We start from the raw sequence: 26,418 nt of genomic DNA on the forward strand, positions 1-26,418 counted from the left end.
TAAGCTTTCATATAAACTTTATTTATGTACATAAATATATTTCGTTCGGCACATGTATATCATAATATTTAAATTTATCTGCGCTCTGAACATACAACAAATCTTGAGGTAGTGATGAATAAAGCAATTCTCGCATATTGTCAGCTCATCTCCCTCTGATTTCCGTTCGAAAGTGATTGTGCCACCACAAGTATCGCTGAATAACCGCTTCTAAGTTGCTCAGTAATCTTCTCGTTTCTTGTCGCAGGAAGGCACGAATGGATATCCCAAGTGTATACTGAAAGTACCAAATGTTAATCTACATGAAACAAACTGTTTATTTGGAGTTCTAAAATATTGATTTTTTGCAAATCTATAATGAATAGCAATTTTGTAATGAATGAAAGTGAAGTTTTTACTCGGTTTGCTAAGCCGCCCGAAATGATCCGAACTTATTTATTTCAAAGAAAATCCTGTAGTATTCTCAGTTGCAAACCACGGTGTTTGCTCATCTCTGGTGCGTAGACCAAAATAACCGTGGAAACAAACCCAGAACATAAATCCATAATGGAAGACTTGAGAAGAAATTATAAGGGTTCAGAGCACCAATAACGCTGGCTTTTGGGAATGTGCAAGCAGGCTTCCTTTCGTTGGTATTCCTCGACCGCGGTGCCTCGGTGGTGGATAACTTGGCAACCGTGGCATATAACGCTACAAGTGATTTGGGTTTGGTATCGTATGGCGACATATGTTTGAGAGGGGCGACAGCAGGAGGTTTCTAGGGCCAAAAAAGAGGAGACCCATTCACAAACCAACTCCGCGTTCTTCACTAATATTAAGGAAGGTAAAGGATAAGATACAGGCAAGGTCAATAGATGCTAAAAGTGAGGGAGCGTAAAAAAGAGTAACCCCGAAGGGAAGAAAGGAATTCTAAGGAGACCACGAAAGCTGCTCTCGCAACAGTGTCACAAGCGACCCAAGCGGCGCCTAAACCTGCGGACATCGAATTAAGGCCAAATAAAAGAGTACGCGAGAAAAAAGTCTGTACTTGTAGCACTTGATGAAATTCAATCAACGTACGAATGCCGGCCATTGTTGCGAATTTGAAGGTCAACGAAAACAAAAGATGTTCTAAAGTTATCAACAAAAAAACGAAAAGAAAATCAAAAGTGCCAATTCGTCCAGAGGCAATTATTATCTCCAGCAACGTTAATCTGTTTTACGCCGAAACACTCACTCATGAGGTCGACATACAAGGATCATCGAAAGGAGAAATTTCTACTACTTTGAAGGAACAATTCATGTTGTAAGAACCTGCAAGGGATCCATTGTGAGTTTACGTAAAGTTGAACGGCCACAGTACAAGCAACAGCGAAGTCAGCACTGAAAAGTTCGGACGAGATGGGTAGTCCCTCACTAAAGAGGTGCTTTAAATGCTTCCTGTTTAAACACTTCACGAAGGCATCCACCAGCGATATTGAGCAATCCGATCGATGTAGGAGGTATGAGAAGGCCATATTGCCAGAGAACCTCAAACGTCTATTGTGCGAAGTAAAGGAGGGGCGCGATAACCACCATATTACGGGAACTGTTAAAACCCGAATTTAGAAAGCCGCTGACTGTAATGAGAAAATGCGGTTTATTCAAATAAAACTCAATCATTGCGGGGTCGCTCAGGACTTACTTGAAGAGACCACTTACAAATCTGAGATGGAAATTGCCATCATAAACATATCAAAACCATTACGGTGGAATATGGGCTACTGATTCGACAGTGATATAGTCTTGCGGTCGACAAGCCATACAATGTGCTGCGAATCAAACAACTAGTGGCTTTATGTGGGCAAAAATTAGCGGTGTATATTTATAAAGTTGCTCATTAAGTTTGATACTATAAGGTTTCAAGAAAATACTTGACAATCTTATTTTCGACACAAGAGGAAGAAGTTCAAAGGTAAATGCCGGTGACTTCAACGCTTGAGTCTTTGATTGGGACAGAATAGAAGCAAATTCAAGAGGGCACAGTTTATTAGAAGCTTTTGCGCAGTTGAATATAGTTCTGGCCAATGAAGGTGATGAAAACACTTATCGGAAAGAGCGGTCTGGCTCGGCTGTAGGCCTGACCTTTGCCAGCCCAGCACTGGCGCGTGGTATGTCTTGGCGCGTCAGCGAACACTTTACACACAGCAATCACCAGACAATCTTCTTTTAGCTATGTGTGGAGCCACAGGGCAGAGAACCATCAACCCCCGAAACCGAGAATGAGGGTGACCAGGCTAGATGAGCAGACTTTCATAGAGTGGTGGTTATACCAAACTAATCGAGTCGGGGCTTCTACGGAAAGAGCTGACACTATGCATTGCCAAAATATCTAACGCGTCCGTTCCATGCTCATTCCTTACCAGTAGATTCAACTAATTGTAGAATAGTGAAATAGCTGGCCTTCGATCAGCTTGCCACCGAGCTATACGAATTGCTCAGAGGGCAGCAAGTAGGATCGATCAGGGATACGAAAAGTACATCTATAATGAAGTCCGCGAAACCCTCAAGTTTACCAGCCAACGGAACACGAGGGAATGTTTTAAGGAGCCCTGTTCAAAAACGGAGGTAAGTGTAGAGTCGTGATGGGGCGATTTAAAAGCTGTACATTTTCGTAAATCAAGTGCTTTATCCCCTTGTCAAAAATCATCCAGGGGTTTCCCCAGCAAGAGAAGGGCAGTGAAAATTTCCAGTGACCTCTGGCCAAAGACGAGCTAATGAAAATCTCCGGTAGAATGGGAGACAGTAAACCCCCAATCATGAATTGCTATCCATGGAATCTAGACCGGACATGTTTGCCGAGTTGTTCGAAATGTGCATGTATGAGGAGATATTTCGTGTGGTATAGAAAAGGCAGGAACTGATTCTGCTGCTTAAGTGTGGTAAACCTCCAAGTGAACCATCCTCATACAGACCAGCATAGAGCAGTTAATCTACAATTACGACCGGTTTTCCAGGGCCAAGGAGGCCTTTCAGATCGGCAGTATGATTTCCGTAAATCCAAACCAACCATTGATACCATTAAATTGGTTACGCCGATATAGCACAGATTGTGGTCGCAAAGCATCTCGAGAATGCTGAGTTATGGTTATACAAAGCTTAGAAGCAGTGTGGTTAAGGGTTAACTAGAGAATCACCAAGCACCGTAAAAGAAATTATGCCTGCATTCAAATTAGAAATCATATCATCACTTCCAAGCCGACCTTCAAATAACTGGGAGTGGTGATAAACGGAAAGTTTAGTTATAGCAGCACGTGCAGTATGTTTGCGACAGAGCATCCACTGCAAGTATGGTCCTGTCAAGGAGGATGTCGAACGTGCGAGGACAACGGTATACCTCTAGATTGCTTAAAGGGCAGGGTGGCGAGCTCGATCATGCTGTATGCGACCCTAGTTTGAGAAGAAGCATTGCAGATATCATTTAACGCTAATAAACTCTAAGTCTACAGGAGGAGAGCCCTAAGGGTGTGGTTCGCCTTCAGAACTGTTTCAGATAATGCTGCGTTTGTCATCTCGGGAATTATGCCATTTGACATATTTGCAGATGAGATGACGGACATATACAATACGAATCCAATCTCTCCCTTATCGCGGACGTAGAACGCCGACATGCCCGATTGTCGAAACTGGCATGCATTCTTAAACTGTCCAAAATTTGTGGAAGAAACGAGGGACCTAGAAGAGAACTTCAGAGAGGAGGTGGTACCAGAAAATCTGGTTCCAAGAATGGGAGCACGTCTAGAGGATTGAGATGTGATCAACTCCATGATTGCATCAACTGCGAAAGGTAGAGGAGATGAAAAAAGCACGGTGCCTGACCATCATGACAGCTAAGAGACGGTCCTGGTTAGACTATCTTTAGAACATCGAAAGCACCAGCGAATCTCCAAGGCTCAGTAAGATTTTGTCCGAAGAAGATAGGAGCCCATCCGTTCTTAAAAAGTCGGAATGCTCCTAGGGGAATCTTCTGGTGAAACCTTGGAGCTGCTGGTGCAGATACACTTTCCCACGAGCAGGGAGCCTTGCTTGGAGCATCTGCAGCCACCTCAGCCGTGCGAGACTTTCAAATCGGTAATTACCGAGATGAGATGGGTTGGGCTATAAACAGCTTCTACGCATGTAAATTTTCGGGTCCAGATAGCATAATGGCAGTCATGCTGCAGAAGCAGCAGGTAACGGTTGTGTTGTGTTTTGTCAAGATTTACCGGAGCTGTATCTCCATCATCAAAGACGTCTTGACCAGTACTGGATTGGAGGGGTGTCTTATGCATTATATCCACGCTAAGAAGGAGGACAATCCAGTCGATCTGGGAAGCAACCACTTGACCAGAGTTGTGAACAGAGGCACGCCCCAGGGTGGCGCCATATCTCCGATGTTCTAGTTGAAAATGATGGACGAAATTTTGCGAAAATTGGACTGGAGTGGAGTGTAAGTAGTGGCGTTTGCCGACGAATTGGTGACATTAGTGTCAGGGATATTTCCCTCCATTGCGAGTGACATGGAAGGAGCGTTGCGTTGTGGGCTGCAAGATGCAGCCTGGGTATAAACTCAACTAAAACGGAACTGATGCTATTCATCACCAAGACAAGGGTACCTGAATTCCACATACCGCGGCTGAATGAACAAAGACTGGTTCTTTCCTCCAATGTAAAGTATCTGGGTGTAATCCTGGATCCAAAGCCACATTGGAGGGTTATGAAGGCCTATGTGGTCATCTATCCCTGCAAGAAAACCTTTACAAAGAAATGAGGTCTGTAGCCGAGGATGATTCTCTGGATATACAGGGCTGTGGTACGCCTTATCCTAACATACGACTCTATTGTTTGGTGGCAGGCTCTGAGCAAAAAGTCCACTAGAACGAAGCTTAATGGAATTCAAAGAACAGCGTGTGCTACCGGGGCTCTGCAGTCCTGCCCAGCAGATATTCCTCGGGAAATCTGGGCATTTCTCATGTAATATACTACATGCAAGCTGGACAAGAAACTTTGCTGTGGAATTTCCAATCAGGGCAGAGTGAAAGACCGGCAGCCTGTTGCAAGGCCTGTACTCTTCACCGGCAGATCAAAGATGGTTTGTCGAGTCGGCGTCGGTCACCAAGTCAAGGAGGATATGGCCCGCTTATAACAGAACCCGATCCCAAGAGCTCTTATGGCAGGCGCGTGCAGCATTTAAAATTACGGGGCTCCGGCCCATCGGGAACCATGCCGCCATGCTCGTCATACCCCACAATTCACAATGCCGAAACTACAGAGAAGAGGGAGAAAATCTCAGGCACTCCCTTTGCCATTGCCCAGCACTAGCTAGAATCAGGTTACGCACACTGGGTAAACCATTCTCTGGGGATCCCAAAGTGATTTCTAGCTGTTTTTCTTCGTGAATGCTAACAGCTGGTTCCGAAAATCTAAGCCGGCTGGATTTTGCCTTCCAATTCTCATAATAGCGGATACATATCTACCTAGGTCCTGAGCACAAAATTGCCTCAACATGGTTGTTTCTAACAAACCTGCTATAAGGCACAGATTCTCAGTATTGTAGATCTTTCATTTTAGACGATCCTAGCCTCCTCTATTGTATTATATCTCTATCCACACCCTTCCCTTCGATTTTTCTGGGTGGGGTACACCTGATGGTGCAGCAAGTCACTCCTCAGGTGTACGGGCTGCATAGATCCATTTGTACATGGCAATATTAGACTAGTTGCGATCATATCACCAGATTGCTTTTCTTCCGTTTTACTAATATAGGTGTAAAATATAGTTCTGTCAGGTAGGATTTCGCCCCTTTCCGCATGAAGTTTTTCTTCATGGTTCCTTGCTCTCCCGTTTTCGTAGGCACTAAGCGCATGGTTCCCACTGTAGTAAAGAGCAAGTCGTCTGCAAATTTCTCCTTGGGAGAGCATGAGTCCAACCCAGTGCGACAAGGTGATGCCCGAGGGTAGAAGTCGTTTATAAGGATAACGTGGAAGTTTTTCTCAACTATCATGTATGAACCACTTCTGTTTGGATACAGTAAATCAACGTGCTATCAACTTTGACCCCTAATTTGCGGGCCGTACGGTTGGCACACGAGACTTTGATCTTGTACTACGCAACCCAGCATATTGGAAAAGAAAGCGACATCAACTTGCTGGACTGATTTCTTTTGTTAAAGTCTTTTTTAAATATTTACTTAACGTTGGATTTTTAAATTTTATATACCTATGTACATATACAGACTTATATTGATATTTACTCAACAGAAAACATATAGAAACGCCTAGGACCAATCCCAAAAATGAAATTTTCACTACTACCACCACATCCGAATTCGTTGAGTTTGTCACGAACAGAGATACGAGGTTTTCCTCAGTTCAGCCGTAAAGATTTAACTCGCAGAATGATTACTTTTAAAGTTGCACCTGTTTTCCCTTTACAGTTTCTGTATCCAGTTTTTTCAACAGTAAATTGCGGGTAGTTCAACGTGTTGTTCTCATGCATATTTAATACCGCGCAATCCCAATGCAGTAGTAAATGCAAAACTAATGTAACCTTTATTGCAAGTGCACATCGGCTGATAGGATTTTATGCTCAGGCAAAGTACGCAAGAATCCGCAGAAGCACATGACTTGTATAAGGAAACGGAATCCTTCCAAGAAAATGTCAGACGAAGTTTTCTTGCTGCAAATCCAATAGGAACGAATGGGGCTGGAGGAGGATTACATTTTGCATTCATTTATGCATTAAAGCTCACACCCGGGTATGTAAGAAACGGCAAATGAATGTCCCTTTACATAACTGCATCTGGAAAAGGATAATCGAATTTTCTCGATACTTTTGTAGGTTGTGAATTTTTTACTTTAATTATGGAACTAGTCACTACGGCATTGCGAAATTGATTACAGCTCGCAGCTGCCATTCCAGTTAACGTCTAATGATTATCTGTCAGTTGACTTTATTCCTGATAACGTTCTCCATCCGCAAAAGACTGAATCAACTCACCTGAAACAAAGCCGATTTTGATTTGATTGTCAACCGCACTCCAAGTTCCGACCCAAGCCTTTGATGATGGCTGATATGATTATGACATCCGCTCTCATTTGAACCATTCACGACGTCCCAATGAAACATTCCTTTCAAATCCTTGTCGAAGAAATACAGCTCAATGCGTGGACTAAAAACGAAATTCGATTCAACAGCAACATAATTGCCTTCATCAAAGTCTGTCACTTTGAGGAGCGTAGTAGCGGCAGCATCGTCTGCAAGTAAAAGAAAATCATATTAGGGCGAAAAGGAAGGAATCAGAGCAGGGCCAGGAAAACGCACCAGGTCCTGTGCACCGTACACTGGCTAAAAGGAAATGCAATTTCAGCGAAATCCTCACGGAGAACAGAAAGAACTGCTCTCCATACCACACACTAATATGCATCCCAATTATCAAGGAAAGCAGAGATGAGGATATGTGATGCAATATGTTTGGCTCGACGCTGCCTTTGTCGTCAATATAACCGCATTCATGCTGAGAGCGTGAGTGCATGCCGTGCTAAAAGTTCAACGTCAGGATAATTTTTTTCTGTGATCATGGTGCTGTGAGGATGCGAGTCAGCTCCTGCAGCACAAAACATTTTCGCCCGTCAACCTCATGCGAACGTCAAGCGCAATTTGATTACAGATGGGCCAGAGCAGAGGAGTAGTCCTTGCTCTCCTATTACAGTATGCATATTCACAGACCTCTCCCGCATGCTATGCATCTATATTTTTTCCATGCATATAATAAAAGCCTGAAGATATTGCATACTTCCTAGCTAATGTTTCAGGAAGTATTTTATTATGCGTTCCTTTTGCGCCTTTTGCATGAGCTTAGTGCAACAGTAATTTTCAGGCGTCCATAAAAACAAAGTAATGTAGTTTATGCGGCATCAGCAACAAGCTGCGCCGAGAAAGGATGGTTGAACATTTTTAGTTGTGAAACGAGGAAATCCTCCATTATGCAGTCAGGTCGCTCATTTCATATGTTCCTGAAATTTCCGCAAATTTGTGGAGTAATGAAGCGAATAAAAGACAATTCAATTTGAGAGCTGGAATAGCTTATAATTTCGTTGCCGCTTTTGTGAATAATTTTATGGAGTAATGACATGTTATCAGACTTATCTCATTTCTTGATGCCATGAATATTCTTTCTTTTAACGATATTGGAGCGAAAAGATAAAGGCAAAATTATGAACAGAAATATTGACGGGACCAAGGCGAAGAGCTACAAGCTTTTTCAGATACAATCATCATCATCATCAACGGCGCAACAACCGGTATCCGGTCTAGGCCTGCCTTAATAAGGAACTCCAGACATCCCGGTTTTGCGCCAAGGTCCACCAATTCGATATCCCTAAAAGCTGTCTGGCGTCCTGACCCACGCCATCGCTCCATCTTAGGCAGGGTCTGCCTCGTCTTCTTTTTCTACCATAGATATTGCCCTTATAGACTTTCCGGGTGGGATCATCCTCATCCATACGAATTAAGTGACCCGCCCACCGTAACCTATTGAGCCGGATTTTATCCACAACCGGACGGTAATGGTATCGCTCATAGATTTCATCATTGTGTAGGCTATGGAATCGTCCATCCTCATGTAGGGGGCCAAAAATTCTTCGGAGGATTCTTCTCTCGAACGCGGCAAGAGTTCGCAATTTTTCTTGCTAAGAACCCAAGTTTCCGAGGAATACATGACATACATACAAGATCATTGCCTTGTACAGTAAGAGCTTTGACCCCATGGTGAGACATTTCGAGTGGAACAGTCTTTGTAAGCTGAAATAGGCTCTGTTGGCTGACAACAACCGTGCGCGGATTTCATCATCGTAGTTGTTATCGGTTGTGATTTTCGACCCTAGATAGGAGAAATTGTCAACGGTTTCAAAGTTGTATTCTCCTATCCTTATTCTTCTTCGTGTTTGTGTTTGACCAGTGCGGTTTGATGTTGTTGGTTGATTCCTCTTCGGTGCTGACGTTGCCACCATATATTTTGTCTTGCCTTCATTGATGTGTAGTCGAAGATCTTGCGCCAATTGCCGCCTGCTCGATCTGGATGAAGGCAGTTTGAACGTCTGGGATGGTTCTTCCCATGATATCGATATCGTCAGCATAGGCCAGTAGTTGGGTGGACTTGAAGAGGATCGTACCTCTTGCATTCACCTCAGCATCACGGATCACCTTCTCGAGGGCCAGGTTAAAGAGGACGCATGATAGCGCATCCCCTTGTCGTAGACCGTTGTTGATGTCGAATGGTCTTGAGAGTGATCCTGCTGCTTTTATCTGGCCTCGCACATTGGTCAGGGTCAGCCTAGTCAGTCTTATTAATTTCGTCGGGATACCGAATTCTCTCATGGCCGTGTACAGTTTTACCCTGGCTATGCTATCATAGGCGGCTTTAAAGTCGATGAACAGATGGTGCAACTGTTGTCCATATTCCAACAGTTTTTCCATCGCTTGCCGCAGAGAGAAAATCTGATCTGTTGCTGATTTGCCTGGAGTGAAGCCTCTTTGGTATGGGCCAATGATGTTCTGGGCGTATGGGGCTATCCGGCCTAGCAAGATAGTGGAGAATATCTTATAGATGGTACTCAGCAACGTGATACCTGTATAATTGCTGCACTGTGTGATATCTCCCTTTTTTTATATGAGACAGATAATGCCTCGTTGCCAATCGTCAGGCATACAATATCGAAGAAAACTCAGTCTTTACAAAGACGACTTCCAGCACTAAAGGTAGCATCGGTCTTACTTTCCCTGGTACATGGACGATCTCGAAAAAATACCAGGATGTCCTAAATTCTTAGCTCTGAGCTTCTTTAGGAAATCTTTTATCATTTTCAGTCAACATCGTATTGGATTGTTCAAAAGAAAGTTCCTCTTGTGAATTTGTAGTGCTGCAGGTTTTTGGGTTAGCAACCGGAAATTCTCAAATCTCCTTGTTCTTAGGAAACGGGTACTATGCTAGGGAATCGAACTAATTTCTCGGCTGGTTTCATCAACAGTTTATGATTGGGTTCTGCAATGTGCGAGCACTTCTCGACGACCCAATAGAGGCTGTGCAGAATGTTCCCATTTTTCAACTTCACCGAAAATTTCAACGAAATCGGTACTAGATAGAATTTTAACCAGCAATATATCAGCAATCCAGTGTTGGGCACCAACGAAGACTTTTGATGCAGAAGAGAGAAAAGTGAAATTGCGATCGTGACGGTTCTTCTGAATGCCAAAGCGGGATCCGATAACACCTTGCTCGAATATGAGATGGGGAAATATTGGTTCAGCGACCGTAATCACAATGGTGAGATATTTACGGCTTTCTACAGCTCCTACCCCTTTGCCACTGGCGACGCACTCTTCGAGCGCACAGTCTGCCATAAGATCGTTGTTTTTGTTGATAATGGCACTGAACCCGATGTTACTCAATATAATAACAACGACGCTGTTTTCTCTAAAATCTGAAAATACAGATACCTCAACCACAGCAGCAATCTAATGTTGTTTCGGCCAAATGTTTTCCATGTGGTGTTGAGCAGCTTATGGAAGATTATCCCCACTTCTACTCAGTCTCCAAGCCTTCGTCAACCCCTACCTACCTTCACCATTTCATCAGCATGCTCTGGCCCAGGACGATTTCGAATACATAGCTGGACGGCGTACGAGGCTGGTACTGGCAAATGTGTCAATTGCGGCGAAAGTGGCAATAGATTGGTCACATTTCTTTAAACGACGGCAACCCCATTACACGCTATGTCACGCAAAATAATTAATTATCCAAGAGTGCTTCCCGAGTGGGTTGTCCGAGAAACACAATGTGAGGAACAGTAGGCCTAGAAAAGGCCTGAGACATATATCGTCGAATCGGCGACTACGGCGCTTACACGTGGTCAACGCCCCATTAAGAGAATACTGTCAAAAATATTTATATGTCATGTCAATTTTATCCCGACAATCATCAATTTGCTTTGATTCAAGAGCTCAAAGAAAAATGTTTGGCAAGGCGCTGGAAGTCAGTATGCTACCACTTCAAATCAATTGTATGAACATGCGTGCTACTCATTTGTCCATTTATTTATTTATAAATATTATAAAGTAAACTACTAATTATGTATTATCCTCAGAATGAAGACAAAGAAAATAACTCAACTTGCACATAGAACTAAGGAAAGAGACAGAGTCAAAGGACCAAAATTGTAGGGCGTTGAAAGAATGAGAATTCATAAATTTTCGGGCTAGATGTGCCCTTCACCTCTTAATGAGGTATTGCGTCTCAACTTCACCTACACTCCTTCTATGACTTCGCACCCGACCTCTACTATCCTACGCTAAGTGTCCTTGGTGCGACCCACTTCCCGGTCATCCGGGGAGAGTGGATTCCACTGCATGGTGTACCACACACTGCAATTTTCACCCCTGCCTTCCACTGTCACTTCTGCCTTCCGATCACAGTACATACGAGTGCTAGGCATGTGCGGTGAAGTTTTTTGTTTGAGATAGTGTCAGACCAACGTACTACGATGATATACAGGTATTAGCCAAAGCTTGTAGCTTTTGAATAACCTTGGAGTTTAGTTTCCAAGTGTTACTTCCATATGGCAAAGCCGGAAAAAACGCTAGCACAGAACAGTCTTAACTTGCCCTTTGCGTTGAGATTTCCAGATTTTAGACAATGCAGCGAAAGCGGATCTAGCGCTATTAATATGTCGGACAACATCCAGTGCGGTGCCACTGTCCCCGTAAACCACACTGATCGTAGCTTTCGATACTCTACCCATTAATGCAGATAAGGAGAGTACGATGGCCCATCTGATTGAAAACCTTAGTTTTGTTTATGTTTATCTCAGTCCAACTCTACTAGACTCTATTTCCAAATCAAAAGCCATAACCCGGTAAGTGAGCAAATAGATGGCGTCACCATGGTTGGTGTGTTTGAGGAAAGATGCCATCGTCCATTGAATTCCCGCCATCATATGTTCCTCTAATAATAATTTTAGTTTCTCCAGAATGCCCCGCTTGCGTATAGTGCTCCAGGTACACTCCCTGTTCACATTGTCGAAAGCTTTCTCGAAATCGATTAAGAACAGGCGTAACGAAGCTGTATATTTCCCGCACTGTTCCAAAATGATGCATAGAGTGTTGACATGGTCAATGCAGGAGGATCTAGAGCCTGCTGTCTGTCAATCGAGCTTTCGAGATATTCTTCGATGCGTTCAGGATTATTTTAGCTATGATCTTTGCGACGGCAGCGACTATGTCAATACCCCGCTAATTGTGACATTCAGAACAGGTGCCCTTCTTTGAAATCTTAACGATCACCTCCTTCTCCACTCTCTGTGAAACATCTCGGATTCCCAAAATACCCATGCGAGTGGAAGTAGTAAATCTTCAGTAACTGCGAGTACAGCTATAACATAAATAAATCTGCGGGGACATCGTCAAGCCCAGCGGCTTTTACCCTCTTGAGTGTATTGATGGCCGAATTGGTTACATGTAACCATATGTTACCACCATATGAACATGTATCCATATGTTACGCTGACTAACCATTTCATTCACAAGAGGAGGAACCTCACCATATGTAATGCGGTTAAGAACCATGGTGAAGTGTTTCGTTCTAGTTGTTCATCAATGAGAATGATGAGAAGTTGTTCATCAATGACAGTGATGAGAAGTCGACGTTGACGTTCTTCATACGACCATCGAAAGATTTGTGACCACATGTTTTCGTGATGCAGTATACAGTTCTAAAGTCATTGCGATCTGCGACATCTTCCCCTTCTTTCCTTTGTTACGGCGTACACTATGCTGAACTTCTCGGAATTTCTGTCGGTATCCGAGTTCAGGCGCGTCACGTCCGAAATCGCTCGGAGAAGTCAAATTTAATTTAGAAGGAGCCACACAGGCGGCCTTCAGCATATTGGTCTTGCTTTCCCGGCGCACGGACGATCTCGGAAAAATACCAAGATACCCTAGATGCTTAGCTCTGACCTTCTTTAGGAGATCGTTCATTATTTTCAGTCAACACCAAATTGGTTTGATTAAAGGAATTTCATCTTGTGAATTCGCAGCGTCCTTAGATTTGTTGGCTAATAACCGGCAATTCTCAAAACTCCTTATCCTTGGGGGATGGCAACTTTCCAGCGGAATCGGACTGGCGCCTACGAGCTTTTGTTTTCATCAACGGTTTATTGAATTCTGCAATGTGTGGACACTTTTCGATGATGGTGTCGAGGCTCCCGAAAATCTCGCTTATTTGAACTTCACCGAGAATTTCAAAGAAACCGATTGGAGATGACGCAAAGTAAGGTAGTGGAACTCTGGGAGCACTCCTCTCCTTCTTGTGATACTGTTCTACAATAGTGTGGCAAGCCTGCCCGGAAAGTGCAATGTTACAACTGGTAACGAAACATAATTTTGGAAGCCATAATGGCAATATCGAGAGGTTTGTGGTTCTCTTCACTGGCTGCACACTATTCGAACCCAAAAGTTTCTATAAGATCAGGCGGATTACAAATGACCGGTAATATATATCCATTCGGATTTGTCAGATCGCGATCATCAATAGGACGAAACAGTGGGGACACCCAGATGAGACCTGGAGCGAGATTTTCATTTGGTGGTTTCATCACGGTCCGTTTTCAGGGACCGGCTGTTGTGCAGCAATGGGAAAACGATCGTCCTGACCGAACTGAAGACACATTAAACTGTTTGCCGTTTCTGAGCAATTTGAAGCCCAAAGCGGATTCCGACGAACACCTCGGCTACGCTGATGATATTTATTTGCTCTTACGCTGACGATGGATCTTGATCAGAAGGAGGCAGGCAGAATTGGAGTGGAGATGAACAACAATATAGCGAAGTATTCGTTTTGAGAATGATGGGGTCCTAAGCCCGCATCAACCCAATGCTGGACCGGACCAAATGGGGAGCAACTTACTCCCTCTTTCCAGGTCCACGGACCCCTCGCTTTTTATAAGTTTGGGTGGAAGCCCTAAGCGAGGGGTCCGTGGACCCGTATGGATGAGGATGATCCCACCCGAAAAGTCTATAAGGGCAATATCTATGGTAGAAAAAGAAGACGAGGCAGACCCTGCCTAAGATGGAGCGATGGCGTGGGTCAGGACGCCAGACAGCTTTTAGGGATATCGAATTGGTGGACCTCGGCTTGAAACCGGGATGTCTGGAGTTCCTTATTAAGGCAGGCCTAGACCGGATACCGGTTGTTGCGCCGTTGATGATGATGATGATTCATCGTATCCTATATCCACTGTTCCCAGGACAACGGTGAGGCAGCGTCTGACGATTTGCGTCTGTCCTGGTAGGAAACTGTAAAGCCGTTTACGCCTAATATTTTTAGCTAATTACGGTAGATTCGTCATTGGCGTTTTGTTTTCTAAAAGCTGGATGTAGAGATAGATGCAAGCCTCCGTTAGTACCTGTCTCCGTCTTGTCGTTATTGTACTCTGGCTCGACATAATTTCCAATGCAGGGCTGCGTTAGGGCGAAGTACTGGTGGATTTGTTGATTAGAAAGCGGAAATGACAGTGGATAGGTCATACATCGAAATTCAGAAAAGGCTATAGCGCTGTGTCATGCAATGGAAACCATTATTCCCAAATGAGTCGTCGTAGAAACTTATGGCGTAGAAAAGTAAAAAGAGTAAGTGAAAACACATTTTGCGGATCGACAATGGTCTGGTAGATGCCGCTATGTCCCATTTAGGTTACATTGGTAACTATATTTAGGAAGATTTCAATGGAATTGAAAATAAATGGGTGAGTTCTCGCTCACAATTATCAATTTGTCTCAACTCAAGTGCTCACACTTGGCTGATTGAAAATCAATTCTTTGAGTATGTATCTTACCACAGTGAGATTGTGACAAAGTAATTTTTAACTTTATTTCATTTTTCGTTGATAAGTTTCGTTTTTTTTTTCTCTCTGCGACAAGCGATGAAAAACTGTTGGAATATAGACATCAGTTGCACCATCTTTTCATCGACTTGAAGACCTATGATAGCATAGTCCGGATAAAGCTGTACACCGTCATGAGAGAATTCGGTATCCCGACAAAATTGATAAGACTGACTAGGGTGACCCCGACGAATGTGCGAGCCCAGATAAAAGCAGCAGGATCACTCCCGAGGCCATCCAATATCAACAACGGTCTACGGCAATGAGATGCCCTGCCATCCGCCCTGGCATTCCGGCCGTGGAAAATCCACGCACGGTTGTTGATTGTCAACAGATCCTTTTTCAGCTTACAAAAACTGTTCCGCCCGAAATTTCTTACCACAGAATCAAAGCTCTTACTGTGAAAGACAAATCTTCCTTATGTATTCCTTGGAGATCTCTCTTCCACATGCGGATGGGCGATTTCTTAGCCTACATAACGATGAAATTTCCGAGCGATACTCGTGCCACGACCGCTGGTCGTGGATAAATTCCGGCTCAACGATTACCAGTGATTGGGTCACCTAATTCGTATGGGTGAGGATGATCCAGTGCGGAAAATCTGTTTATATACTATCGCAGCGGAGCAATTACCATCTGTAGTTACTTTCGGTCACGCTACTGCCAGGGCAGAGAGGCAGCGTCTGATGAGTAAACTCTGCCCTGGACGAAACCGTTAACTTTTTTGGAAAACTTCGATGTTTAAGCCAAAAATGAAGAATCCGTGGACCACAAGAGAGGAATTAAGTCGCTTCCCAATTGGTTCGGTCCGTTATGCAGTGGGTGCGGACTCAGGACTACCAGCAACCCCAAAAAAAAATATATATTTAGGGGTTTGTGTCGCAGACAGCAAGAGACGAATCACCACCACCACCGCGTGTTGCATTCGCCGTTTCTCCCAGGGTTGAAAAGCCGCGATTCCCATGTTCAACATCGACCGTTTGTATGATCTAGCTGGCGCTCGGCAGTGGGAAAACCATCCTGTGTATCAGACGTCAGATACACTGACTAACTTATTTAAAAGTATCGGTAAGCATTGGGCCACCACCAAAATTGTTTTTTCTCGGATGTTAGACAGGCCCTCGGGCGGAGGGCGGCATACAATCTGACTAATTTCCACGACTTCTAGAATCGTGGAAATCAATGAACGAACAGAAGGGGTTGAAAGCTCTAATGAACGCTGCGAGTGGTAGGGGGTATTATCCTAAAACAACGAATCCTAGCGAAATCCTGTATTGTGTGCGCTGTGGTAAAAGGGAATTTCCTATTGCACTGGTCAGGAAAGCAGAAAATGCCGCGCACTTCAGGGATTCAAAAGTGTACACTCCATCACAAAAAAGTTGCATGTGATCGCAAATCTGTCAATGGCCCTGCAAAGGACGTTAAGGGTAGGTTAACCGTATCATATCCGGTGAAGTCCCATCTCTTCCGTATAAAATGACTAATCACCATAATATACGGATGCGAACTATTCCTCCAAGCAATTTCTTTTTTGCTTGCCACTGGACTTGACGGTCTCCCCGCAGACCTTTTTTTCGCTGGACTTGCAGTTTCTGCAGATTTGCTATTTAGTCCTGAGAAGAAGAGAATAAAAGGTAATATTCTAAAGAAGGGCACCCGTTTTGAGTGTGGCAATTGAAGGGGTTTCCACGTGCTATCTGCCGCCGCAAAGATAATGGCGAAAATTATTTTGTTATTATTATTTTATTTTGTATTAAAGAACATTTCGAAGGTTTAAACAGTTGGATCTCCCTACATTGATCATAAAAATACCCTGTGGATCATTTTGGAACAGTGCGCGGAGTTTAGATTTTCACTGCATCTGATCTTCATTGGTTTAGAGAGAGCTCTGGACAGCATGAACAGGGAATGAATGTGGCATGCTCTACGCTGAGAGAGCTGCATTCTGGAGGCATCGATAGTTATAATCGGAGCGACATATGATGGCGCAAAATGTTACGTGCTGCATCAAGTTCAAATCTTCGAGGAATTTCAGGACAAAAACAGAATACGCCAGTTTTTCATCTTATCATCAATATTATTTCTTCTTATTATCGGTGACTGTCTTCATGTTGCCCTGTCTGAAGTGCATGATGAACTTCAATGGACCATGACATATTTCCTCAAAGATCGCATCTCGACTACGCTGATGAGAGCTATTCCCTCTTTCACTTGGTCATGGACCTGGACCGGTGGCTCTGGATTCGGAAACAGATGCAAGTAGAGTTGGACTGAAGATAAACATCAACAAAAGTTCACCGTCTCTGCTTTCGCTGCCTTGCCCTTCCGTTATCGTGTCTTCTGTTATTTTATTTCAGCGGAGTTGCCAAAGGAGGCCTTTATTTAATTTCGCCTATATTAGGTAAAGATTAGAATTCCAGGTAGAGACAGAGAAAAGGATGTTGGTGCTTTCCTAGCCGTCGATCCAAGGGACGGAAATCAGAAAGAAGAGACGTATGTTAACACCCAGCACCCTTTTGCCTTAAGCTTCAAGTGCCAGCCTGTGCTAGATGCCTGACATTCTTTCCAGTGCATGCAAGAATTACCTAACACATCTAACATCTCAACTCGGCTGGAAGAAAGCCCAATTCTATGTCGTATTTTGACAAAAGATTTGAATTATTAAGCACAACTGTCAAGAAACTCCTACAAGGGGACCTTTACGCCAATAATTCCTTGCGTGCCAGTGCCCTCCCCCGCGTTGTATAGCCCTACAACATGCTGATCATCGCCCTTTTTGGAGTAGGTACTGGATAATTTAAATAAATGTGCGACTATTTGGAGATACATCTGGTCCAGCTATCATAACATTTGAGAGCTATTGTATTTTTTTTTCTCCAAACAACTCTAAAGGACGAATATTGTTGGTATTTTAAATAATCAGCAGTTAAGATAGATAGGGGGAATTAAAGTTTACAATTTCCACGTTTTAAAAAGTGAGCTAAATTAAATATAATATTTTAAAGCAGAAATGAACCCAATACTCACGATATAAAGCTTTAAATGTTTTCCCTGTTCCCAGAGGCTTATGGTCTGCGTCCATAAATGTTGGTATCCATTCAATCCACTAAAAGAATAAAAAGAATTCTATTTTTAACTAAATAGGACTAAATCCACTACGCCTGGATGAACTAAAAGCTTTTGATTTAGCACAACTAAAGTAATATTGCATTTGTCTAGGATACTTTCAGCTCACCGGCATAAGCGCCACGGTAGCGTTCCTCAAACAACGCAGCATTGCAGATGTAATAAAAATTCAATTATTGTGTGCAACAGCTTGGCCGCATCGCCTCCACGAAGAAGGTACTACAGCTGAAATTATTGCAAGATATGAGGAAGTACACGGAAATGTGCAACAAGAACCAGCGCTCTATATTAGCGCCTGGCATAGTGAAGTTAACACTGTCGGGGGTAGAAAAACTCCACGCAAGTAAATTTCGCTAAGGGAGGATAGGTAAAAATGCTGAAAGGTGCAGAGTGAATTACTTGGTGTAGTACGTTGCTCCCTAGTCCATTACGTGATGATATATCTCTGAGGAGGACAAGGGAGCAGGAATGAAAAGTAATCAAGTTGGCTCGGGTCAAAGGCGGAAGGTAACGGGAAATGCAACTACATAAAACCTTGGTATAGATGAAAGTACTCCGGGTTGTATAAGAAGCCAAGACGTTGCGAGGATCTTAAATTACTTAGTATTTATTTTCCTTTGCTGATGTTAAGCGCCTGCAATATACCATGACCGCAGTTCATTCATTGAGAATGAAAACAAGCTCTAGCAAAAATAAATTAATTATAATTCCGAAATGGTTGATTCTTTTACGGAAATAAACACACATGCTGGAAAAAAATAGTTACCCTCAAAGAAAGGTTTTGTTCGGTATGCGCTTCTATTAAGGTATTGGCTAAAACAAAACCTTATTAGAGTCGACTCAATGTCTGTCTGGCTGTCTGTTTTTTTGCCCATGGAAGGTAGAAAACTTCAAAAGCTACCACTTAGTTCTGCCAAACGGTTATGTGGGACTCTTACGCACTAAAACCACCTCATTCTCTGTCTACTCTTTCCGCAGTATCTCATATGATATTTCGTCGCGGGGCTGGATCAGAATTTATTTATTTATCCTGAACTCGTGTTCAAAAGTTAGGTCGAAACCTCGATCCAGTTCCGAATATCTCATGTAATTCTGGTTCGTGCGAGCTGTCGCCGATGGGTAGGGGTTTCTTCGGTGAGATATGCTCAATGATAACGGCGTCGTCTTTCTCTCGCCGGAATATCAATGGGGATTATTCCTACTATCGTGCAGGCTGCTTCATCGGAAATTGTTCTGTAAGCGCAACATGTTCGGAGTGCGTTTCTCTCTCAACTCCAATTTTTCTGTTATTTATTATCAATGCATCTGCCTATAATGGGGCTGCATATGATAGATTGGAACTGACCACCCTCGAAATAAGAAGTCGACGGTTCGGCTTTGGGCCACCTATATTTGGTAGCGTTCTCGCAATCAGTGTTCCGGTATCATATGGCTTCGTTGGTGCACACTGCACATGCGATTCGACATTCAACCTCTGGTCAGTTATTACTCCTTAATACTTTAGCATAAGCTTGGAATATACTGTTTGAGTTCCAACTTTGATTTTCATGGACGTACTCTTTCTCCGCTTGCTAATAGGCATTAGTTTCGTCTTATATTGTAGGAGCAATATACTAGATTTCTCCAACCAGGACTTAATGCCATAGACTGCTTCATACGCATAAATCTCGACTTCCTCGAGAAGACGTACAACAACCGTCACCCAAATGTCATTTGCAAGACCAATAGTAACCCACAAGAGTTGGTCTAGAAAGGACCTCTGTGAGACTCCACATGTTGTTAGATATAATTTAATTTCGTCATCTGATTTACAGCACAAAATCCTATCAATTAAGAAGTTGGCAAAGATACCCAACAGGTAGTTCGACCCGCCTGAGTTGATTAGGGACTCACCGCCTTTCTTTTCGACAGTTGGAAGTAATCTGTTATAGATTATTCGTTCGAATAGTTTGCCAGTATTATTTAGAAGGAATACCTACTGTAGGATAAAGCTTCAACCAATGGCTTGTTTGGCTTGGGAATTTGTATTAGTTAATGTTTCTTCCATTATTCGATTAGTCCCATGCTCCATCTTTAAGACATGTTGTAAATGCCTTGGCAAAAGGATTTGACTGATACTCTGAGAGCTTTGTTGGGATGCTAACCAAGTCAAGCGCTTCATTCCAAACTATTTTTTTTAAGCTTTGAGGACCCCTCCTCACATTCCAAGGGACCTTCTTCGGTGTCTATCTCGTCAGTGAGGAGGTTAATGTTACTCACATTTTGTGAAAAAAATTCCTTACCATTTCAGCAAGCAACTTAGGGTAAGAAATTGGTGGAGAGCGTTTGCATTTAACTTACAGAATTATTTTCTTGTAGGCGCCCCCAAGGGTCCCTGTTAACTTTCTTACACAGCCCCTTAGAAAATTCACTCTTACTTTTTATTATAACCGCATGTAATTTATTCTTATCCTTTTCATATTCTTCATGCTCGTGTCCAGATTGGTTTGCTGACTACGACTTCTGATCTCAAGGAAGGCCTCACAGCATTCTCCGATTTCAGAGTTTCTCCAAATGTTCAGAACTCGCTTCTAGGATAAAATACACCCCCATGTCAAGGAACGTTTCACATGCTCGACGACGACCAAAAAAATCGGTTGCAGGATACACTATAGTCGCCAATACCGATGGATCGGAAACAGAACTAGATCCTAAACAGGAATCCACCCTTTGAATTGAAAGGAGAAGTGAGGTTTTCTCTTGTGACAGTATGGAATAGTCTGGAATGTCAACGACCCTGAAGGCAATAACCTGGATGATTAACGAGAGGTTGAAGAGGTGACAATCTGTAACGATAGTGAAGCTATATTGATTGAACTCTAATTCTAGATTCAATACGGTGGAATTACTCTGGGTTCTTGGACACCGTGGAATAGAGAGAAATGAAATCTAAGATGCTTTAACAAAAAAAGGGTCTAACCGCACCATTGGGGCGGATTGGAACTAGCATTAAGAATATGATTGGGGAAGAAAAAAACTTCATCTGCAAATTGCGGGTGGCAGAGCCTTTTAGCTGCTAGCCACAATAAACGTTTCCTATCAGAACCAAACAAACATACTGCAAAGTGTACGTATCATTTTGAAGAATTCCTATTCTGAATATATGCCCAGTTAGTGAAATATAACCAGTCAGAATGGCCACAATACGAGTCTTCTTGTCTTCAACGTATGTTGATTTGGTTCCGAAAGGAAAAGTTTGGTGCGTTTAGCAGCACTAAGGCTCTGCTATCTGCAATTAAGACATTAGCTAATGCTACTGACACCCAATTAGTGGTTCCGGTGTGGGCAGATTTCATTTCTCTCAACACCACAATGACCGGGAGACCAGAATAGCTCCACCATATCGAAATTAGAAACAGAGTTCTACCGGTTTCTATATTCCGAATACCTATTACTAGTCCCCATGTCCAGGCAAAAGTCCGCCTACATTTCCCATAAGCTCTGAGAGATCGTTTCATTTTTACCTCTACATGCTTGAACAAAAGAAGCTGCTTGCCTAAAATTACTTCCAGATATTTCACTTCTTCGGAGAGTTGAAGGCTTGTACCCCTCATCTCTGCAAGGGAAGGACTTTTCAGTTTCCTCCTTTTGTAAATAATACCATTGCGGTTTTCTTTGGTTTACTGAAAGTTCATGCCGGAGGTATTTCCATGCAACGTTCTAAAATCTCGACCAACAAGTAGTGCTAGGTTGTGTAATGGCAGATTTTGCAGTTCGGATAGTAGTGAGTCAACCACCCCTTGAGGGCAGTGTTTTGTAGGGCAGCGAGCAACACCCACTTCAGCACAGAACAATCTCTGTACTAGTACAACACACACTGGCAGTATTACAGAACTTTAGGAAAGACGCGCAGTCAAACGCCCCTTCAATGTTCACGAATAGATTTACGTCCTCTATCTTTGAAACCAAAGAGTGAATGGCAGCCTCATAAGACTTTCCACGGTGGTAAGTAGTTGGTTTTCAACTTTAGCGCCTTTTCTCGAATGTTACGCTCAACCAATCTCTCCAGCCATTTCAGCGAAAATGATGTTAAGCTGATTTGACTGAAATTCTTTGGATATGAAAGATGACTATTTTTCCCAGGCTTAGGTATGAAGATCACCTTGACCTTCTGCAAGTATTCATTGGTAGCAACCATTCTCGTAGTGTCTCAATTCCCCATGCAACGATTTCGTGTTGCAAGATTTGTATAAACCGCCATTTCTCTCCCTCCCACTTCTGAGACCTGTTCTTCCTGGTGGTGTACTTCCAAGAGAGTCTATATAAACTGAACTCTGAAATTCGTGAAAATACCGTCCGGTTTTCGAAAAGGCACTCTCGATCTCTTCCTCCTCCCCGAGCGCCACCTCTCTTTATTTCCTTTCTCATTCCGGTATGCCAAAACTGACGCTCACCAGCCCGCGCTTGAATTTGAAGTGGAGTTCCCTCGTTCAAACCTGAAAACCCCAAATCTACTATGTTCAACTTCTGCAAAACGATCTGAACTCAGCTTTAGCGTCTTTCAACTTGTTACATATTGCTTGCCTACGGTCGTATCCAACTTGGTTCACAACGGGGATTCTTAATAATTTGCGGGCTTCTAAGAATGACGCCGACCATGCTCACTCTACTACACTCTACTATGAAGTCAATGATTAAAAAAGTGCATAAAAAGCACTATTGAGTGTCGAAATCACTGGATGTGCTATTCGCTTAAACCCTCCTCAACATCCTTTTCCTATTCTCTTAGTGGACAACCCTTTTCACTACTAACTTCCTTTAAAGACCTGGGTGTAATATTCGACGACAAACTTCATTTCAATTCTCACTCTTCAATAGAGCTTCCAAAATGTCTGATTTTATCCTACATTCCTTATCACACTTTACTTCAATTCAGCCCTCCTTAACGCTCTTCAATTCCCTTGTTAGAAATATCCTTGAATATTGCTCTGTAGTCCGGTCCCCTTTCCGCATTTGCGGCCGCTGCGCTCTTGAAGTTTTACAACGCAAATTCACCCGGACTCTCTTTTATAAAAAGAACCTTCCACGGGTTGATTATCCGCCACGACTCCGCACCCTCAATCTCCCCTCCCTACAGCAACGCCGTATCTTCCTTGATATGTGTACTCTTTCTAAATTCTGCGATTGTCTGATGGGCTGCTCTGCCAACTCGTATATTACTTTCCGTATCGCCTCGTTTCATAACATATGTAGTGCGTTTTTGATGTACCCTTCGCGGAACTCGAGATTTACTTCCACTCTCCGATACCGAGGCTATGCTGGTCCTACAACGCCCTAAAGCTTGGGTCATTTGACTCTGTCTCCTTCTCTAGTTTTAAGCGTAAGGTAAGCCATTTACTTGCTCCTCCCTCTGAGAACAATACGTAATAAATAAATAAATAAATAAATAAATAAGAACTCTGAACAGTCTGGAAGTCTCGTTTTCACTTTCCAGTTCCGCATGGTATGCTTTGTCTCGTTTAGAACGTTTTACGAGCCTTTTATATTCGCGCTGTTAGTTCCCAAAGTTTAACCATTGCATTGCAAAAGCAATAAGTATGAACACGTCGTCTCGTTGATTTTCTGAGTCTTTGCAGTTCTCGAATTCACCATGGAACTGTTTTATTGCGTTGGCCATCGAAAAAAGGACGAGCCACTCTAAAAATGTGCGTTTCAGACTTTCCAATTCATCTTCTATCGCCAAGAGAGGACACAAAGGATCATAGGGTAAGTTTGCAGAGGCAACTACCACGTTTTTCCTCTTACCATTAGCCTGGTATTGTAAGTTGACCGAAGCAAGATTCTGGGAACAGAATTGTCTCAGCATGGTTGCCTCTAATGATTTTGACATCGGAACGCAGTCCCTTGATCTCGAGGATCTCACATCGAAGGAGATCCTAGTCCACTTTATTGATCCAATACCACAGATTTTGTTAAAACGAACTAACGGCTCTTGAACTAGAAATATATAAGGACAGTCCTGCAACTTTGCAAGCCTTGCTGCCAGTGGATAGGAAGAGGCTTTGGCATGCTGCAGGTTAATTTGATTAAGTCTTATGTTTGAAGCCATAGTCTAATATGAAAACCGCCACTAACTGAAAAGTCTGCCGCATCTAGTGTGGATCTCACCGGGGTTGCCAGCTTGTCCTCATCTTCCGCCGAAAGTTCCGCTTGCCTGCGTGCAATTTCTTTGGATATCACCACACTTGGTGGTGTATGTCCTCATTCTCAAGAAACTTTGCCTTCTTGCGCACTGCCTTCCGTTGTCGTCTGCTGGAAGCCCTCCTAGGTTCACGGTATCCGGGCTGCATGGATTTGTTTCCACACATATTAGACCAGTTGCGTCCATATCACCCCTTCCCTTTCTTCCGCTTTTCCTGGTAGAGGCGGAGGAGAAGGTTCTGACAGGCAAGCCTGTAGTCCCTTCTGCTTTGCGGCTGAAGTTTCTTTCTGCCGAACGTTCCTCCCTCTTTTTTTTTGAAAGAGCTAGGAAACAGAGGCGGCCGCAGTCAGATTTCCAGTTCCTATCATTAAGGGTGCAGGTCTTCCACTGAAGTAAAGAGCCTGTCTTCCACCGATTTCTCCGTGGGGGAACACCAATTAGGTGAGGTCTCGAAAATCGGTGCCTCGTTCACGACCTGATTTCTCACCGTCGCGGGTGGACTCGAAGTCTGTGACTTCTTACCACTATGGGAATTACAATCCATTGCTTTCTTCTTCATGTGTTTTTGGTCACCCTTAGTGGAGTAGTAAACTACCACGGGCTCCTCCACCACTACAAGGTGGTGTTCGAGGCGGAGCAGAATAGGGATTTTATAAGGTCATAGAACTTTTTCTATATGAGTGCCCTTCCTATGGACGCATCAGACACCAGATTTTTGTGTTGATTTTCTCCAGCTGTAGCGGATAGCATCACATCACCCGAACAGAAATCCTGTGATAGATAAACGAATCTGGGATATTTCGTTAGATGGAGAATCGAGTTCAATGGACTACTACGTTGTGGTGTCTCATACATATACAAAACCTTTCAGAAAAATTTTCGATTCAAGCTAGTTGAAAGATTTAAGGTTTGCAGAAACCAGCAATTCTCTCCGGCGCTATCTGCCTTAATTGTGGAAGCTGAAAAGAATGAATCACAAAGGAATTTTATCTTTCGGCAATTAATTGTGGTGCCAAAAATAATGGGGATCTTCTTGATATTCACAATCTCCAGGGAATATATATAGAATGGCTATTCTCTCCCTCTCTCTCTTAATATTTACTTCAGTTTAGCAGCGCTTTTGGAGTGAAATCACCGAAGCTTCCAGATTGAATCATACTTATCAGTGATAACACCGTGATTTAGTTCATATCTAGCATTACATAAAACTAACTTTATTTCGAAAGCTCTACAAACAATACTAAATCAATCCCAATTGCGCAATCTATTCTTACTAAAGATGCTAATTTCTGTCATAAGCAACATACCTTATCAATCATATGAGGCATCGTGGTGAACTTAAATAACACATCGCGACTGAAATTGAACTTTTTACACAAAATTACGGCGAAGTCATCGTCGTCATTATTCACTTCCATTCGATATGCACTTACGATAGCAACAACAACAATGAAAACAATTTTCAGATCCATTTTCTTCAACGGAGCATCAAAATTCGATTGGAAGTAATGGAAACTTCAGACACAGATTGCAATCGACCTGTTGCTTGAAAGTAACGTGAATACCTCGGATCCCGGCATTTTCACTTAGCTTTTATCTGAAAAACATTGAGCAGATGCACAGCGAAACTGTTACTAAGCTCAGCTTTCTATTACTCATCACCTACACGTTCTTGAAACAAAATTGTAAACAATATTTCTCACTGTTATGAAAAACTTCAAATTTAGATTAGATTCAGATTGCAGATTGCAGGTTCAACACAGGAAACTCGAAATTAATCAAGGGAAATATCGGTGCATTATATGCGTTTGTTACTTTCCCGATATCGTTTGAAAACAAACTATTTAGTGTCGGAAAATGCACTGGCTTACTACCCTCCGGCAAAAGGAAGCCTTACAATAGTATCCGGAGAATTTCTTGTTCGTAATATTGGAACACAAATCGATATGTAACTCATGCCATTTCTAGCTCGAATCAAAATCGATGAAGCATAAACAGACTGGGGTCATGTGAATGCGAACCATGAAAAAACAGGAATGTCGGCAGGCGGCGTCCTTATTATTTGGCTGCATTTCTCCTAGAGTAAACCTCTTATAGTACTTTATAATCATTTCACTTAGTTGGTATGAAGATCTGATGGATTACAAGCATACATTATGAGGAGGAATACATTAGTCC

The 26,418-nt window shown here is 42.9% G+C and overlaps 1 protein-coding gene across 1 annotated transcript; it reads right to left on the minus strand.

The window, feature by feature from the left end:
- On the minus strand, window positions 1-26,079 carry LOC119659265. Its single transcript, XM_038067267.1, has 4 exons — window positions 25,548-26,079; window positions 17,961-18,039; window positions 6,997-7,253; window positions 1-277 (listed from the first exon to the last, which is right to left on the minus strand). Exons 1-4 carry the CDS (start codon window positions 25,710-25,712, stop codon window positions 146-148), a joined length of 633 nt encoding a protein of 210 aa, XP_037923195.1. The 5' UTR covers window positions 25,713-26,079; the 3' UTR covers window positions 1-145.
- Window positions 26,080-26,418: the final 339 nt, after the last annotated feature.

The sequence above is a fragment of the Hermetia illucens genome, chromosome 1, assembly GCF_905115235.1.
Source record: "Hermetia illucens chromosome 1, iHerIll2.2.curated.20191125, whole genome shotgun sequence".
Lineage (NCBI taxonomy): Eukaryota > Metazoa > Arthropoda > Insecta > Diptera > Stratiomyidae > Hermetia > Hermetia illucens.